The sequence below is a fragment of the Microtus ochrogaster genome, unplaced genomic scaffold (assembly GCF_000317375.1).
Source record: "Microtus ochrogaster isolate Prairie Vole_2 unplaced genomic scaffold, MicOch1.0 UNK43, whole genome shotgun sequence".
Classification (NCBI taxonomy): Eukaryota; Metazoa; Chordata; class Mammalia; order Rodentia; family Cricetidae; genus Microtus; species Microtus ochrogaster.
This window is the reverse complement of record NW_004949141.1, coordinates 2,944,915-2,964,793: the sequence shown is the minus strand read 5'-3', so window position 1 is coordinate 2,964,793 and position 19,879 is coordinate 2,944,915. Positions and strand designations below refer to the sequence as shown.

The 19,879-nt window shown below is 41.3% G+C and overlaps 1 protein-coding gene across 2 annotated transcripts in view; it reads right to left on the bottom strand.

The window, feature by feature from the left end:
* Positions 1-19,879, bottom strand: part of Senp2 (SUMO specific peptidase 2) — a 45,905-nt gene that overhangs the window by 22,526 nt on the left and 3,500 nt on the right. For both annotated transcript variants that reach the window (XM_013354410.2, XM_005368980.3), the window contains exons 3-9: positions 17,515-17,648; positions 15,716-15,782; positions 13,652-13,739; positions 5,744-5,912; positions 3,668-3,768; positions 2,436-2,530; positions 1,864-1,915 (exon numbers count right to left, since the gene is read on the bottom strand). In XM_013354410.2, coding sequence (XP_013209864.1) covers positions 1,864-1,915; positions 2,436-2,530; positions 3,668-3,768; positions 5,744-5,912; positions 13,652-13,739; positions 15,716-15,782; positions 17,515-17,648 — 706 coding nt within the window. The remainder of the gene's footprint in view (positions 1-1,863; positions 1,916-2,435; positions 2,531-3,667; positions 3,769-5,743; positions 5,913-13,651; positions 13,740-15,715; positions 15,783-17,514; positions 17,649-19,879) is intronic.

Sequence of the window (19,879 nt, the reverse complement as noted above, 5' to 3'; positions counted from 1 at the left end):
GACCTCCACACGCACACACACACCCGTCCACCTCTGACCTCCACACGCGCACACACACCCCTCCACCTCTGACCTCCACACGCACACACACACCCCTCCACCTCTGACCTCCACACGCACACACACGCCTCCACCTCTGACCTCCACACACACACACACACACACCCCTCCACCTCTGATCTCCACACATGCGAGCGCGCACACGCGCGCGCGCACACACACACACACACACACACACACACACACACACACACACACACACACACACCCACACACACCTCCCTGCCCATTCTCTTAAAAAGAGAAGGGTGGGGAAGCAGTGACAAAGGAACTTTTAAGGCAGTTTAGCAGCCAGGATGTAGCATGGTTACTGCTGGAAGATTTTAGCCAAGCTTATAGAAGACTCGGAAGGAAAATGCAGAGCCAAAGGACGAAAGGGATGGACAAGGATGATGTAATTACTTAAAAAGATTAGTACTGTTAAAACTCACCCCAACTGCCTGTCCCCCCAGGTACTTTTCCTTAAAATAAGAAACTGGCCACGGGTTTAAAGCACAAAACTGTGACCTTGTCTTATTTACTGTTTTATTATTACTGAGTGGTTTCTTTGTTCTTGGTACTCTCACAGTTTACTGGACGGTGACAGAAGTTCTACAATACACAGTGTACATCAGAGGGCAACCTCGGGAGGTTGGTTCTCTCTGCCAGTGGGTTCTGGGGATCAAACTTCAGACTTGGTGGTAAGCTCCTGAACCATTTTGCCAGTCCTGTAAAATCATTTTGAAGACTGCCTGCCTCAACAAGAAAGGTACCCTCCTTGCAGGGAGCTGCCTATGGTCATCCACCTAACACTTTTAAGATCACAGCAGCTGTGGTCCAAGGGAGCTTAGCTATTGCCAAGTTGGTAAAAGACCTTGGTACTGTCCATGCGGTAAACTTGCAATGGTTAATCATGATTTGATTTAGAGCCACTTAGATGACTGGATGTGTCTATGAGAGGCTTTTCAACAGAGGGGACAAGCCCACTCTGAATATGAGCACCAGCATATGGAGACTGCAAGCTGGGAGGCATTCCCTTCCTCTGCTTTCTGATCTATCATTACCTTGCCATGCTTACCCTATCACAATGGGCTGAACCCTCTGAGGCAAAATCAATCTAAACAGTAACACCTACTCAATTTATCTGAAATGGAATTCCAATTAGCCTTGTGAAAACTTGTCAACTTTACAAACTTTTAAAACTTTCCTGTACAATTTCTGTTTACATATTAATATATCAATTTATTTCTATTCTTAGGAAGTCCATAAGAGTCACAGCATGTGAGTGATACTCGCTAACAATCACCACATTTTGAGTTCTCTGGGGATATGTTTATGCCTTCCAGAACCCATCCTGGCACATAATTTATAAATTTATAAATACTAAACAGTTAAGTTCCATTAAAGTGGTCAACAAGCCTTCCTGGGAAGGCCCGGGACAAACTTCGGGGTTTGCAGCCCCATTCACACTTCCTCACCTCTGTGGCTCACTTAAACCAGATGGGCCAGATTTGGACCCTGGCCACTGCTGGCCAAGTCTGCTATAAAGATATAACCATCCAAAATCCTAAGGAAAGCAGAACTACCTTCACTGTTCCTATGTTTGAGACAGTGGCCATTGGGGATGTCACCCACTTTCCCTAAGCCCCGGTGGCTACGAGACGACGGCAGTTTGGAAGAGTCTGACTTAAGAACTATTTACCTACTCATAGTGCTGACTAGTTAGCAGACCGAGGAGGTCCACGTTCCTCATGGGTATTCATAAATGTGACTTGTGAGAAGACTTACTCTCAATGAAATCTTAGAATTAAAAGGGCCACGCACCTCTTCTCACTTCTCATTGAACAGAGAGGTCCCCTTGTTTCAACAACTCTGTCTGTGGGGATGGAAAGAAAAGATCCTTTACTTGCCAATCCCAGGCTGGAATATCAACTGTCAGATTCACAGTATCAGCACATTTGTTTGCACTGGTGTTAACGTGAACTCCAAAGCCACTGGCTGCCGCACACACAAGCACCTCTAAAATGCATGTCACTTTTTCTTCCTTCAATATAAGCTTCATCACAAACTGATAACAGATCATTCAATAAGCTAAAGACATTCAGTGAACAGTATTGGAGAAAAGATAAGACAGTTAATATGAAGTAAATTAATTTTAGTCTCACAAAATATACTACTATACAGGCATTAATCCTAATTAATCAACTTAATCTTAATAGCATTTTTCTTTTTTAAAATAAAACTTCTGGTAAGTGCTAGCCAATGCCTTGAAGTCTGACAATACTTTACAGCTTGGTATAGCATCTTTGAATAGTGTACTGATTTGCAACCTCATAAGCATGCGCTCACATGAGCCAAGGTCAATGTCTTATGATGGAGCTCAGTCTGGAACTCACACTGTTTCGGAACAAAGTGGGTTGTTCTGACTCCGTGACTCTGCTCCTCCACCCAGCCTTTGGTCTTTAATGTGTCCATCTGACTTCTCTGAGAACTTAGAAAGACAAAAGGAGAAAGATCAGCTCAGGCACAAAAGGTAAGGCCTTAGTCACGCAGAGAAAGGACTAACATTCCAACCTTTAACATCAGGACGACAACAAAAACCTATGATGTGCAATAACCAAAGTTAAACTTCCAAATGATAATTTGTTCTTTCTGCATTCAATAAGCTAGACAATCCTGAGACTCAGCTAGAAGTCCCACACTTCATACGACTGTGTGTATCATTTCACACTTCAGAGGACTCTGTGTATTTGCAATCACTTGTTAGAATTACCACGTCAACTGAAATCCTGAGCTTACACCTTCCTGCCTACTCCTCCAGATAAAAGTACATCTTTTTAAATCACCTGCATGTTGAATTAACAAGCAAACTTCTTATGACTTTACTCTTATTCCTAAGCAGAGGATTCTAAAATGCAATCACTAGATGCCTCAGAGACTGTGTGTGTGTATGGGGAGGAGAAAGGAAAAATGAAATACAGGAGAGGCTGTGAGGGAGTGAAGATAAAAAGGGGTGCTGGGTGGTGGCACACGCCATTAATCCCAGCACTGGGGAGGCAGAGGCAGGCGGATCTCTGTGATTTCGAGGCTAGCCTGGTCTACAGAGCTAGTTCCAGGACAGGAACCAAAAGCTACGGAGAAACCCTGTCTCGAAAAATTCAAAAAAAAAAAAAAAAGATAAAAAGGGAACAGAAGAAAGGAGCTAGGACAAAGGCAGAGACACAGATACCTGTGTCGAGGAGACTGGGCAGTTGATTCCCTTTCCATACATGAATAAGAGTTCATGTAAGCTGGAAGTGGTTTTCAATGGGTATAATCTCAGCATGTGGGAGGCTGGGGCAGAAGAATTATAAGTTCTAGGCCAGCCTGTGCTAAATAATGAGAAACAAAAACATCCCCCTTCCCAGAAAAAAAAAAAAAAAAGAGTTCATGTAGGCAAAGGTCTGTAAAGCTAACGGAAAACTACATTTTGTAAGCCACTACACCACAGTGTCAGACAAGCTCCACGGCCAGCTCGCTTCACACCAGCACCTCGCTAGAAACAGAAGAAAGGTACATGCTAAGGACACATGTTAGCAAAGGATACACACTAAGGATATATGCTAAGAAAGCACTCGTCAGTTCTTACCTATGATGTGAAGATACGGGAGGGAGAGTGTTTCCATGACTACCTTCTTTAAGTCGCTCCAATAACTTTCGGTATTTCTCCCTTTCATCCTTTTGGACACCCTGGATAAGAAAGTATGCAAGGTGAGTAGAAGCTCATGAAGCCTAAACTCAAATTTAACCAGACACTGGCTGGTAAGATGCAGCCCACAGATGAACTTTATTTGAGGAACACTGTTCTTAAAATTGCTTTAATTAAATACCAACTTTAAAAAAAAAGAAAACTTAAAAATCTAAAATCTTGACCTCTTTAGAAAAAAACCGAATCAACAGCCTGGAGCTACCACCTTTAGGTAGGTCATCATTTGCTTTCCACGCTACTTCACTCGTTTACATTGTCTGACAGATCAGCGGTTCTCAACCTATGGGTCCTGATCCCAACAGCCCTTTCACAGGGGTGGCCTAAGACCACCTGCACATCAGATATTTACATTACGATTCACAGTAGCAAAATTACAGTTATGAAGTAGCAACAAAAACTAATTTTAAGGTTGGGGGTCCCCACAACATGAGGAACTATTTATTAAAGGGTCGCAGCATGAGAAAGGTTAAGAACCACTGTGCTAGATCTTGGAGGCATTTGCGTCTTTGACAGAACTAAGTTGAAAAAAGCTGAGTTGACCAGAAATTAACAGAAAGAATCCACTTCATAATTTGAGTCCACATCACCAATGGCCCTGCAGCCACATTAATTAATAATTTGTGGTGCACCTCACCCAGCGGACCTCGCCTGGCCTTCCTGGACAGTAACCGCTTCCAATCAGTCTTCACTGCCCGTCAGGCTCTCTTCTGCCTGCCATAAGTGCTGACGGCTCTGCCCATATCTCGTCTCACACTACATCTTCCCCTGAATACTCTTATCAGCTCCCTTGAACTAAATTACAACAACATGTAGAAAATTCAGAAACATGTCTCTAACCCTGCCTTCTTCTCAAAACTCCCATCACCTATATCCAAGAGTCTACAGGAGAGGTCTTCTTGCGTGTTTCACGGGCACTTTAAACAATGTCCAAAACTGAAGTCAGCATCTTCCCCCTAAACACACAGGGTATCTTGGTCAGTGACATATATTTATCCAGAGCTGAAATCTGGGCCTCAGGTTCTCCCTGTATGCTATGTATTATTTTCAATTAACAAACGTGTCCTTGCTAAGACTAACTGCCCACCACCTTATCTACTATCTGCTTAGTCATATCTCAGATCTCCTAAAACACTCAGGCTTCTCTTCTGAAATTCTACAGAGGACCTCTGGCCCACAATTCCTTTGGCTTGTCTGCCGAATTATAAGTTATGTAAAACTCCTGAAGGCAGGGGCCAAATCTAGGATTCACAACCCGAATTACTAAAAACTAGTGCAGTATCTAGGACTTGAATAAATATTTCTTTGATGAACCAAGCAGCTCCCAAACCACCCACCAAATTCAAACAGTGGGTGGAATTGGGAAACAGCAGAGACAGAAATCATGCTCAACACTGCCATGTCGAGAAATGAAGGACTATCATCTCCCCCTCTTACTACGCACTCTGAAAGGGAGGAAAAGCAGAGCGGAGCATTATTCACCACCTCTACTGAACACAGCTACTAAAGTTCATCAAAGTAAGTAAGGCAGGGCACGATGGTGCACGTGTTTTATCCCAGCTTTCAGGAGGCAAGACAGACAAATTTCTGTGAGTTAAGAGGTCAGCCTAGTCTACAGAGGGTATTGCAGGACAGCCAGGACTATAGAGAAACCCTGTCTTCAAAAAAATAAATAAATAAATAAAGTTGAAAAGCAATCTCTTCCTAATGGGATCCTTTCTTAACATCTGAAACTGACTCTGAGATGCATGTCCAGGGTAGCTCCGGGTACTGACCATACAACAACAGGACTTATTATGAGTCAAAGCAGGCTGGGGAGGCCAGGAAGGGACAGACACTGGGACACTTATAGTCACTGTACCCCTTCAGTACTTTTTGAATTGTATGTCACAGTACACAAATTATTACTCAAAAGTCATTAAAAACATTTCTTTAAGATACCAGGCTGAAAGGGCTTACCTCCTCTACTGTGCAATGGGGACGCCTCACACCCTTGCCACCCTCTTCCGAAACCATCTCTGTTACACCCTGCTCCTGAGGTTTCCATGTTAAGGAACTCTCTGGATTGCTTTTGCTATGGCGACGACCACTTGGTCTTCTATTATAGCCTTCTGATTTCAATGTGTAACTGAAGAATAAAAGGAGAGAGAGAGACAAAGAGAGAGAGAACATATCACTGATGAGATTTAGGCTGCTAGGTCATCTGATTATTCTGCTGTTCTAGTTTAAGACTGCTAGCTCTTAAGCAATCATCACTTGTAAGAGTCAGATATCCCAGCATTCCATTACAGGATGTCTGCTCTGGTCACTAGAGCTGTCATGAAAGCCCTCCTCCTCACAGCCAGGTTTCCACCCTAACCCCATATTTAGCTCCCTACAGCACATACCTCTCTCCCAGCAGCTACTTTTCCTTTACTCAGTGTGCACCACTGAAATATCAGCTAAAGGCTAGCAAATTAGATGCTGGGACTGCAGCTCACTATAGTCCTAGCCATTCAGAGGCTTAAAAATGCTTCAAGCCAAAAATCTAAAACCAGTTGGGCAAGGTAACAAGAGCCATCTCAATTTCTAAAGGGTGGATGTCAGGAGTGGCTGGGGGTGTAGATCAATGAGTGGTAGAATATTCAACTAATATTCAAGGACCTGGGTTCAATCCCTAAAGCTTGGAAGGAAAAGTGGGAGGGGTAAAGAGGGAAGGGAAGGAAGAGGAGAAAGAGGAAGAGGGAGGGGAAAAGAAAAAAAAATGAAACCGGAAGGAAAAGGATGGAGAGGGAAGGGAAGGAAAAGGTTAATGATTAATAAAGAAACTAAATACAGCAAGAAAGCTGTGTCACTTCTGCTGGTGACAAAACCTGCCTCTCTCCTTGTTACTGCCAGCAGCCCAAACTGATATCATAGTTCTTGGTAAGTGCTTTGAAAAGGATACAACATGCCCAATACAATTTTTACAAAAACATTGTACCATCTCTAAAAACATCCACAGTCTCTTAAATTTAAATACTAATGCCATTACAAAGGAAGGTTAAGGAGATGCTCAGGATTAAAGCAGATTTTAGAAGACGGAAAACAAATACTATGCAATCCTGAACTGGATCCTGGTCCTGGACAGGGAAAAACCTAAAATGGAGAAATTTAAGTAAAACTTATAAAAAAAAAAAAGGCCAAACTTTATAACCTATAATTATATAAATCAATGTCCTCACCCTTAAAGAAATGAACTCAAATATTTAAGAAAAACAGCAGAAATCCAATCCAAGCAAGTGCTACCTCTCAAATGGTTCAGAAAAAAATACATCTACACGAAGCAAAAGCGGATGCTGCAGAGCACCAGTCAGACTGAGAGAACTTCAAAACATCGACGGGAAACTCAGAGCAAAACTGACATGAACAGAAGGAAAATGTACACTTTTAATTGTAAGTGGTTAGCCAAGGATCTCCAGATTTGTGTTTGTATAGGTTCCCATTTGCACACGTGGACTTGTGAAAGCAAGAGGCCAACACCAGGCATCTATTTCAGTTGCTCTCCAGCTCACTTTTTGAGGTGACTGAGCCTAGGTTTCACTGAATCTGGGAGCTCATCAATTCTGCTAGACCGGCTGGCCAATGAGCTCACACATCTGCTGGTTTCCCCCACCTCCAGCACTTGGAGTTGAAAGACTTGTGCAGCTGTGGGACAGCTTTGACACGAATGCTAAGAATCAAATTTAGGCCCTTGTGTCTGGACGACAAGCACTTTACTAACTGCCATCTTTAGGCCCAGAATTTTGTTTTATTTTTTTCCAAGACAGTGTTTCTCTGTGTAGCCTTGACTGTCCTAGAACTCATTCTGTACATCAGGCTGGCCTTGACCTCAGAGATCCTGTCTGCCTGTGCATCCTGAGTGCTAGGATTAAAGGCATGCACACACTCCTGCCCGGCTCTGACCCAGAATTTGTAATAAAGAATCTAACTTGAAAGAAAAGACTAAAAGAAACCAAGGCAGTAGGGGCTCAGGTAAAGCCTTGGGGAACAGAAAGAACAAGTTCAAAGAAAAGTAAAATAATAGACAGTTTTTGAGATAAGAAAAGACACTGGACATTTATAACTGGAGCAAGATACTTACAGAAAAAAATTCATGCCGAGTGGAGAGGACTCCTACAATTTAAAAACTATGAGAGCTTAGGAAAAAAACCAGGAAGCTAAAACAGAAAAACCAAGAGTTCAAAGTCAACTTAGACTACACAGTCAGTTCAGGACAGCCTCAGTTACATAAATTCCAGCTTGGTGTGGACTATGTGGTTGAGATTCTATCTCAAAAAAGAAAAAACAACAGCCGGGCGATGGTGGCACACGCCTTTAATCCCAGCACACGGGAGAAACCCTGTCTCGAAAAACCAAAAAACAAAACAAAACAAAACAAAAAAACAAAAAACAACAACAATAATAAAAACAAAAATCAAAAAACAAACAACAACAAAACCTAAAAAAAACAATCAAACCGACAGCAATAACAACAGAAATCAATAAAACATGCCATGGGGTTTGTTTGTTCTGAGGCAGGGTCTTTACTCCTTTATGTAGTAAACATACATAGCTCCCTACTTCTCAGTATAATTAATGGTAGTAGCAACTCACTTAAAAATCAAAGCTGGTTTTGGAGTTTGACAGTGGCTATCCTTCCCTAATTCCAAGCATGTTGTTAAAAAAAAAAGTCATAGTTTCTGTCTCATATCAGGAGCCACCTGGTATGGGACAGAAGGAAGATAAAATTTAGGGACTGATATTATCAAAACTCTACTTTCAAAAAATTTTACTTCTCCTCATACCTATTTTTTATGGTACCTTCACTTAATATATGTCTGTATGAATAATGTTTAAGTTTCCCACAATGAACAATAAATTTTCCTGTAGTAATCTTTGGAGTTTCCAGGAAGAAGAAGGGGCCCCACAACAACGATTCCACCTGGTTGATGTGACATCATTATGCTGCTAGCACCACTCTAAGATCAGTTTTGGGTTACAAGCTGCTCAAGATGGTTCCAACTTGGCTGAGATGGTGCACCTTCTTACAACGTTCTGGCCACAGCTTCAAATAAGAACTTCAGAAAACCCTATCGACTACTCAGAGACTATCTGCAATTATACCAGACAGTAATCTTGAAACTTAACCATCATTTTAGTTTTTACAAGATCCCAAAGAAACAACATCGCTCCCTGACAGCTGGAAGTAATTCTAGAAGACTACGTCCCCTTTCCCAACAAAGTTTGTCCTCAGGGTTAAGGACATCTATTAGGGGTTGGTTATAAGTGGTATAGGGTTGGGGGTAGAAATGAAGCAAGCTTAGAGATTTCTTCTGATTAAAAAAAAAAGGAACTGGATAATAGGTAGATTAAATTATTATTTGTGAGCTATTATTTAAGACAATGTACTTTGTATATATTCTTGTATATTGATACAAATTCAAATTAGTTATTTTGAATATGCTCCTATTTCTGTTTACAATATTTGTGCGCCCATGCAAAGCTATTTTGTCATATTGTATGTATATATGTTTCTACCTCTGCTTAAGACATTCTGTATATTAATACAACTTTAGATCACATCGCACTAAATGTTGGGCACTGAAGACACTCCAATTGGAGCTTGGTTTCTTCTTGGCAAAACTGACCTTTGTGCAAAGAAGTGCCCTGCCTCAACCACTGACAAAATGCATGGTGTCCAGACTGGACAAGCAGGATACAAGCAAAAAGACTCCCACCAAACTTTGCCAAGACAAGGTAAGATGGTTTTTCAAATTTTCCTGTCTCTGAATATGGTCTGTCTGTCACTCTAGGCCTTAGCCAAAGGTGGTTGCCCCAAAGTTACAAATGAGAGTTTGGGTGATTGCTCAGGCAGCTGGTTGTCTCTGTCATTTCTTGGACCTTTTGGAAATTGCTAGATTGTACTTCCTGTTTACTCAAATAATATTATTTCCCTTTTCAGCTTTTTGTTAAGGTTGAAGACTTTCCTCTCATGACTTAGCCAAGCCATTTTAAACATAGGAGTTAGACTCCCTAGGCTAGGATAACTTTTGAAGCATTCAGCATATGTTTCTTGTTTGATGTTGTTCATGCTGGTTGTAATTCTAATTTCTTCTTTTGCCTGGACAATACTTGATATTTGTTATTGTATATGGTTTTGTATTAGGCTTAGAACTCTCTTATTTAGACAAAAGGGGGAGGTGCTGTGGGAACTCCCTCAGCCAATAGCCTTTAAGATACCGGCCCATTTTGGGTGTGGTCTTATATACAATAAATGCAGGTGAAAAGTGTGTGCAGGCCCCTTGACTGCTGGATTCGATTCCAGTTCCCAGTGCATGCAGAGGACTGTGGATTGCTACTCTTTCTGTGAGTTTATCCCCAGATAGGTAAATCTTTGTTATACTCCATTCCAGAATATTATGGAATGCTTTTGTACACCAACAATGTAGTCCTGGCTGTCCTGGAACTTACTAGGTAGATCAGGCTAGCTTTTTTTTTTTTAATTTATTTATTTATTGAGGATTTCTGCCTCCTCCCCGCCACCGCCTCCCATTTCCCTCCCCCTCCCCCGATTAAGTCCCTCTCCCTCATCAACTTGAAGAGCCATCAGGGTTCCCTGACCTGTGGGAAGTTCAAGGACCGCCCACCTCCATCCAGGTTTAGTAAGTTGAGCATCCAAACTGCCCAGGCCCCCCCAAAGCCAGCACGTGCAGTAGGATCAAAAACCCATTGCCATTGTTCTTGAGTTCTCAGTAGTCCTCATTGTCCGCTATGTTCAGCAAGTCCGGTTTTATGCCATGCTTTTTCAGACCCAGGCCAGCTGGCCTTTGTGAATTCCTGAAAGAACATCCCCATTGTCTCAGGCTAGCTTTGAACTCAGAGATATGCCTGCCTCTGTCTCTTAGCGCTGGGATTAAAGATCTTAGCCATTAAACCTGACAAAACATGGTTTTAAAAGGAACAAGGCAAAAGACTTTGAACTTAAGATATCCAAGCAATAGCAACTCTAGAAAGTGCCAATAAACAAGAGGACAACTGACAAGATAGCTTGGTGGGTAAAGGTGCTTGCTGCCATGCCTGATGACCTGGAGCCCACATGATGCAGGGAGAACCAACTTTCACAACTGTCTTTTGTGCACGTTTTCTCTCTCTCTCTCTCTCTCTCTCTCTCTCTCTCTCTCTCTGACACCCCCACCCACACACACGTTAAATGCATAAAAAATTTTAAGAGGGCTGAGCAGTGGCGGCACACGTCTTTAATCCTAGCACTTAGGAGGCCGAGGCAGGTGAACCTCTGTAGGTTGAGGCCAGCCTGGTCTACAGAGCCAGTTCCAGGATAGCCAAGGCTACACAGAGAGACCCTGTCTTGAAAGAAAAAAAAATTAAGAGGAAAGAAAATTATTGATAAAATAATATTTTACAGAGCTGACATGTATGTTCAGTGCACAAAACTTACCAGGGTGAGCTGAACTGTGCCTTTAATCCCAGTACTCCAGAGGCAGGTGGGTCTCTTGAGTTTAAGGTGAGCCTAGTCTATAAGATAGCCATAGTCCACAGGACTAAACAGAGAAACTATCTCAAACCAGACACCCCCCTCCCAAATTATATCAGGTTGTAAAGATTTCTGTACACACACACACAAACACAGTACACTTGTACATATATATGCACACACACACACACACACACACACACACAAACACAAACAGAGTTTAAAAGAAAGTGAATAATTTTAATATTTTAAAATTCTTTTTAAGATCATTTTTAGGGAAGTTGGATTGTTCAGTGGGTAAGAGCACTTGCTATTCTTTCAAAGGACCACGGTTCAGTTCCTAGCACCCACAAAGCATCTAACAACTATCTGTATCTCCAATTCCAGGGATTCTAATGCCCTCTTCTGGCTCCCAAGTGCACTGCACATGGTATATACACAGGCACACAAAGGCAAAACACTAATACACATAAAATAAATGTATATATTGTGTTTTCATTTTCACTTAATTCTAGGATGGTTTTTATTTCGCTTTGGTTTCTCCCTTAACCCAACTGTCATTTAGTAGTATGTTGTTTAGTTCCCTTGAGTCTGGGTACTGCTGTTGTTTCTGATTGTTAATATCCAGCTTTATTCATTTGTGGTCAGATAGGATGCAGTATGTTATTTTAGTCTTCCTACATTTATACTGAGACTTGCTTATGTGCTAATATGTAGTCAATTTTGAAGAAAATTACAATAGCTGCTGAGAAGAAAGTGCATTCTCTAACGAGACACCATACAATACCAAATATAATCCCTAATGGACTACCTCTTTTTTGAGTTGTTGCCTAACAGGGTCCCATAGACCAACCCCCTAAACATTATAGGCTATTGCCAATGCTCTTGGTTATCATCCAGAACTTGACAGTAATATCTTATTGCTGAAGAGCACCATCTACTTGAGTCACAGAACACAGAGAAATCTAGCAAGCACTCAACTGAAAGATTAAGTCATATTGGTTAGCTTTCATAGTGCTGGAAAGTACTATGCAGACCAACAGAGGAAAAAGTAACCATCAAACTCACCCAGCTATGCACATGGCATAGTGCATTAATAGCACAAATGTTATGGGAGTAACCAAAACTAATTAACCAGCTAATTCTGACTGAATTTAAGGCCTGCTCCATGAGATGGAAGCCATGCCTGACACTAAGGCTAAGAATCTGTGGCTGGAGAGGTACCAGGCTCAAAGTGGAAAATCTACTACTACTATTCTGCTAAATGCATATAGCAATGAAAATGACTCTTAATGAATCATGTCTATAACCATTGGCAAGTGTGTCCCTCAATCCTCATCAAACTTCTCCTGGTGATGGCTATTAACACAGAAACCCACAATGGGCCAATGAGCAGAGAATAAGAGACTTTGGAATGATCAGCCCTAAATGGGTGTCTATACCACATCTCTTCCCTCAAGGCTCAGGGATCTATGCAGAAGAACAGAAGACTGTTAAGAACCAGAGGTAACTTCAAGAGTTTTCCATACATAACAGGCAGATGCACGTATGAACTCACAGTGAGACTGTAATAACATGTACAAAAACTGTGGAAGCTCACACCAGACAAAGTCCTACCTCAAGCTTAGGAGCTATTGGTATCTGACTGCTTCTGGGAAAGAGAACCTCACTTCTCTTCAACCAAGTGACACCAGGTCTATTCATCATATTCCAAAGCACGTCCCATACTCAGAAGAAGCTAAAAACATAAACTGGACTAGATGGGAGAGCAAGGAGGAGAAGAAAGAGGAGGAGGGGAGGACATGAAGGTGACTGGGCAGGGAGGAGGGGGAAGACATGAAAGTGAGTGGACAGGGAGGAGGGGGAGGACATAAAGTAACTGGGCAGGGAGGAGGGGGAGGACATGAAAGTGAGTAGGCAGGGAGGAGTTGCAGAAGGAGGATGAACATGATATACTGCGTGAAATTCTTAAATAAATAAAAACACTATCAAAAAAATAAAACGAGTTTGTAGAGATGGCTCAGTGATTAGGTATACTGGCTGCTCTTCCAGAGGATCAGGGCTGGGGGTTCAATGCCCTCTTCTGGCCTCCTCAGACACCAGCTATGAAAGACACGGGTATCTATTCAGGTAAAATACACAAATTATCAAAAATAAAAATCTTAAAAACTAAAACAAAAATAAAAATCTTAAAATGGTTTTCAAAACCAAATCATACTATGGATACTCAAATTCAAATCTAACTAGTCATATGCTACTCAGCAAGCTATTACCCTCAGAGTGCCTACGTAGTATTATTTAACAGAACAAAGGTAAAAATGCCTAGCAACAGTGGAGTGGGTTCCATTTACAGGAAAGCAGAATTTAACACTTACCCAAAAGGCAGGACTCTACGTGGCTGATCTCGGGTCACTGTCACTCTGATCTTTGGATAGTCACTTATTCCATTAGGAGACTTATTACCTTTAAGAACACATTTGTAATGAGAGGAAAAACTACCACTGTGAACAGTCTGCATTAGGACAGAAGTTTTACATGACAGACTAACATCTTTTTCAAAGCATAGTACTCTAGCATGAAAGTTACAAAAAACACTCAAGAAAAGAAATGGTGGCTAGGAATATAGCTCTGTGGTACATACACTATTACCTAACATGCACAAGGCCATAAGTTCAATTGTCACAAAACCACAACAGTAATCAAGTAGCTGATATTAAAATACTACGCTTAAGTCAAATTCACTTTACATAAACTTTAAAAACCATGAGCTAAAAGAGACCTTGCTCCTTATGCTGTTGTCTCAGTTACTCTGGCCGCAGCAATGTCAAGGAACTATACACAGGGTACACATGCACTCATCTTTGCACTTCTGTGCCACAAGAGGTACCCTAACCTAACTAAAGTATGAGGAATATAAGTATAAAGCTTCGTTTCTTTAGCTTTGGCTTCAGAACCTCAACTTCTGTAGCACTGATTTTCACTAGCTACCTCTTTCAAGTACAATTCTACATACATGGCAGGTACTAAGACCATTCTTCAGAACTCTGGCTTCTTCTGAGTTTCCCACAACACTATTTTGTGCAGTGCATACAAATACAATTACGCTCTCCCCTCAGGTCTAATGGTAACATGGAAGTCTATATAGCTGCAAGAAGCAGGAACTTAGGGTTGCTCATTAAATATATGAACTCCGAGCAAGAACAAGGTCTCCTGCTATTCCTGACAAGATGACTTGGTGCCTAGCATATAGTAAGCTCTTGGAATTTTTTCTAAAGATTTATTTTTATTTTTATTATTTTTAAATTATGTGTGAATGTGTATACACACACACACACGTCTGTGTGTGAGTTCAGATGAGGGTATCATACCCCCTGGAGCTGGAGTTCTGCCTGTTGTTGGTACTGGGATACAAACACAGGTCCTCTACAAGAGTGCACACCCCGCCATCTCTCCAGCCCTTCCATGTTGTTTTTTAAAAAGATTTATTTATTATATATAAAATGTTCTGTTTATATGCCAGAAGGGGGTAGCAGATCTCATTATAGATGGTTGTGAGCCACCATGTGGTTACTGGGAATTGAACTCAGGACCTCTGGAAGAGCAGCCAGTGCTCTTATCCTCTGAGCCATCTCTCCAGCCCCCTTTCATGCTTTTTAATCAATGAGACTTGATCTGTAGTCACATTAATATATATATAACAAACACAGTAGTCACCTCAGACAAGAATGCTAAAATTAAGCTCCAGGATGAACATCCTTCATGTAAAACCTGAGCGCTTATGACAAGGTTTCTGGTTTCAGATTTCAGAATTTAGACCAGGGATGCTCAACTGCTGGGGTCCATAAAAAACTGTAAAACCAGTCCCAACAATTTAAGATAAAACCTATACTTGTTTTTGTTGTTGTTCTTGTTTTGTTTTTCGAGACAAGGTTTCTCCATGTAGTCCTGATTATCCTGGAATTCATTCTGCAGATCAGGCCGACCTCAAACTTAGAGATCCACCTGCCTCTGCCTCCTGAGTGCTGGGATGAAAGGTGTGTGCCTCCACCCGAATGACACCCGAGAAACAACATCCAAAGTTGTCTTTCAACTAAAATACTCTACAAGATAGAAAACTTTCAAACACAATGCTCAAGACTTCTGACTTGTTCTTATTTACTTGAGGTTTGGCTAAAAAACAAAACAAAACAAACAAAAAATTAAAATTGAGTGCATTATTGGCCCCTTTTCCAGCTAAGAAACTAAAACACACTGAGGTCAAAGAACTTTTGAAGAGTCCTATGTCTGGTAAAGGCAGACCTCAGCCCTACTTGTTTGGATGGACAGAAAAGAGACTAGGCCTTCATTCTCATCCTACCCAAATGAGTGCTTTCCTTTCACATCCTGCAGGCCAAGGGGACACAGGCAGAAGGGCAGCTAAGAACAATCTGACACCTCACCCAGTTTCAGCATGCTGTTGCAGGATCCAGAACCCGTCAGTTCACAAGATGAAGAGCTCGAAAATACCTAAAACAAAGCAGTCGCTTCTGTAGCATCCCAGCTTGCAACTTAAAACATTTCTAATATAAAAGCTTACTCTAGCCATGAGTATTTTCAAGCTAGCACACAGAAATAATATCGCTAAGATAAAAAAAGCTGTCAAAACTGACAGGAGTTAAAAAAAATAATTACATTTCCCCCACAAATACTTAAACAAGAAAACAACGAATTTCCCTTGCAAGGCAGAGCCCACTGCACAGTCAGGCTGACCTCACACTCACTCAACTGGTCTTTTGTTCTGAAGAGAGTACTTGACTCTGTAGCCCGGGCTGGCCTGGAACTCACTATGGAGCCCGGCTGGTCTCAAGCTCACACTGATTCTTCTGCCTCTACCTCCTAAGGATTACAGGCATTAGCCACTATACCTGGCCTTTTCTTTTCTTTCTTCCTTTTGTTTTTTAGGCAAGGGTCTCACTGGATTGTCACAAATAGTCCTAAATGTCCAAGCTCATCTAACTCTTCTGCAGCAGGCTTCTTAGCACTAGGATCATAAGAGTGTGCTATGAAGCTAAATGAGCCAATATTCTTCTTTAAAAATATTACATTCCTTTGTGTGTGTGTGTGCGTGTTCGCGTGTGAGTTCATGAACATGCAGCAGTGCCTGTGCATGCATGCATGCATGAAGGTCAGAGGACACCTTCCAGGAAACTGTTCTCTCTTTCTACAGTATGGGTCCTGGGGATTGAACTAAGTTCATCAGGCTCAGCAGCAAAGCCTGAGTTTGCTTGAGTCTTTACTCACTGAGCCATCTTGCTGGCCCCCTAACATTCTTTATAAATATTTTTAAAATATTTAAATTTTTACCTTTAGTTTCTTGATCTTCATATCAAAGCTAACAATTGCATAATTTCTGGAAATAGGTCAATCTATATGTTAATTCCCCCAAAAGATTGAGAATATTTTTTAAATTCAATGTTAAAAAATATATTGCAATGTATAGTGATATTTTATTTGTGTTTTAATAAAGCTTGCCTGAAGATCAGAGTGCAAAGTTAGCCATACTAGTGAGCCATACAGGCCAAGCAGTGGTGACACATACCTTTAATCCCAGCAGCCACACTAGTTAGGCGGTGGCGGTGCATGCCTTTAATCCCAGCACTAGAGAGGAATATAAAACAGGAGGAGACAGGAGCTCAGGTCTCAGTCTACAGTCTGAGATTTGATGGAGAGCACTGCAGTCTACAGTCATTCTGAGGACAGGATCTCCCTTTTGTTTGTCTGAGCCTTAGAAGAGGTTAAGAACTCTCTAGTGGCTTGGCTGCTTTGCTTTTCTGATCTTCAGCTTGAACCCCATTATCTGTCTCTGGGCTTTTATTAGTCTTGCTACAACAATGTAAATTTTTTTTTTCAAACTAAGTACAAACATCAGTGTGTAGATAAATTGGACTTAGATTTAGAAGACCCATTTCAGGCACCCTGTAATCCTAGCACTAAATACAAACATCAGTGTGTAGATAAATTGTACTTGAGATTTAGAAGACCCATTTCAGGCACCCTGTAATCCTAGTACTCAAAAGATAGAGGCAGCTGCATCTCTGTGAGTTTGAGACCAGCCAAGTCTACATAGTGAGTTTTAGGACAACCAAAGCTATGAAAAGAGACCCTGTCTGAAAAAAAAAAGATATACAAGGTCCTGGGTTCCATTTCCACACAAAACAACAAAAAGTGAAAAAAAGACCAATATCCCAGCCCCACTGACCTCTCCTGCAGGAGCCACATTCCGTGTTCCATTACAAGCAGAAGACACCATGGGTTTTGTGGTCAGCTGGCATGGGAATCCAAGTAAACTCGCAGCATTGTAGAAACCGCTTTTCACTTGGTGAATGATGCAATCTAGAAAGTATCAACAAATTATAAACACAGCATTAACTTGCAGAAAAAAATAATTATATTTTGAAAAGAACCTATCTTAGTTTTTAATAAAGTCTTATTTTGAACACTGAAATAAAAATGTATCTATAAAAGTACTTTGGGGCCATCAAGATGGCTTAGTGAGTAACAGTGCTTGCCCTGCAAGACTAGCAACCTAAGGTTAATTTCCAGAACCCACATAATGATGGAGAGAACTGAACCCACAAAGTTGTCCTCTGACCTCCACAGGCATGTCACAACACAACTCCTTTCATGTGTGTGTGCATCATACATACATGAATAAATACTTCTTCCAACTGAAAAAATAGAATTCTAACACATGAATTTTGTTTTAATCAACTAGCACAGCTGCTATGAAATCATTAAACTATTACTTTAGTGCCACAAACTGATTCCCAAGACAATCTGCAATAGCAGCTTTTGAGCAGTAGGCTTTGTAGAATACATAAAAAGAAACTTCAAAGAGATGAGGGATAAATGAACAAAGAACACACAGACTGCCAGGCACGGAAAACCTATAGAGAACACTGATACTCACTAGTTTCCCAGGCAGGTAACAGCATGATTACCTTAAACAGCCATCTACAAAGCCCCTCATAAATCCTGACTGAGAGAAAACAAAAACAAACAAACCATCTCTTGAGCATCTGTGACAAAGAAGCGCTATCCCACGATTGAACCAGATGCATTGAACAATCTCAAGCTTACTTCTTCCTGGTACCAAAGATTACAAAATCGAGAAGTAAACAAATGGTGTGTGTGGGGGGGATTTCAGTGCTCCTCTACTTCCTTCTTTTATAATACTACCTCCCTCACTTCCTACACATCTATGCTTCCTACAGTTTCCTTTATACTCGCCAATTAAAGATACTGTAAAGAACTAGTTTCTTCTTCAGAGAAAAATAGACTAAAATGGTGGCTTTAAGCAACAGAGTTCCAATGTAGAAATAAATACTCTCTAGGAAGGGGAACGGCTCAAATAAGTGAGAAAATGTGTTGGTTAGGTGGAGCAGAATCCAACTTAGAAGTAATTTACATATTTGCTGACCACAATGGCGTACACTTGTAACTCCAACATTCAGAAGGCTGAAGCATCCTGTTCTAATTAGGGTTACTATTACTGTGATGAAATGCAATGACCAAAGGAACCTGGAGAGAAAAAGGTTTATTTGGGTTACACTCTATCATTACTGTTCTTCAAAGTCAGGACAGGAACTCACACTGGACAGGAACCTGGAGGCAGGAGCTGATGCAGAGGCCATGGAGGGGAGCTGCTTACTGGCTTACTCCTCATGGTTTGCTCAACCTGCTTTCTTTTTTATTCTGTTTGTCTGTTGGTGGTTTGTTTGTTTATTCTGAGACAGGGTTTCTTTGTAGCTTTGGAACCTGTCCTGGAACTCACCTGCTTTCTTATAGAACCCAGGACAACCAGTCCAGTGGGAATACAATGGGCTGGGCCCTCCCACATCAGTTACTAGTTAAGAAAATGTCCCATAGGCTTGCTTACAGTCAGATCTTATGGAGGCATTTTCTCATTGAGGCTCTTTCTTCTCCAATGACTCTAGCTTGAGTCAAGTTGACATAAAAATAGCAAGCATAATTCCAAATTCATGAGGTGAATCCCAAGTTGGAGACCAGCCTGGGCAGCACAGTAAACTTAAGGATAGCCCATGCTACATATGGAGACCCTGTCCTAAAAAGGAAAAATACTAACATTTTCAAATTAGTTGTTTTTCATTTCAGGAATTGGGAGGCAGTTCCAGGTTATTCCTACAAGAAGCTGAAGGATGTTCAGCTTCTTGATTGGTGTTTATTCCACAGACTCCTGATTGGTGTTTATTCCACAGACTCCGGAAGACAAGACATACTTCTTGATGAGAGTAACAGACACTGAAGTATTGGAATGTTTTACTTTCCTACAAATTTTATCAAAAACTGGGTCTATCCTAACACTGTGTCAGCTCATTAGACTCTTACAAAGGAAGGTCTCACCTATAAAAGAGGCTCACATGACCTGGTGTACTATGAGACTCTGGTTCTCACAGTAAAATCATAGCTTTGCTCCATGAGGTCCCCTTCCCGCCTTCACCTCTGCTGTCTCTTCTCCACAAAGCTACCTAAAGTCACCCAGAAGACAGATGTGATTACCATGTAATTTCGTGTAAATTAGTGAAAATTAAAAATTCAGTTCT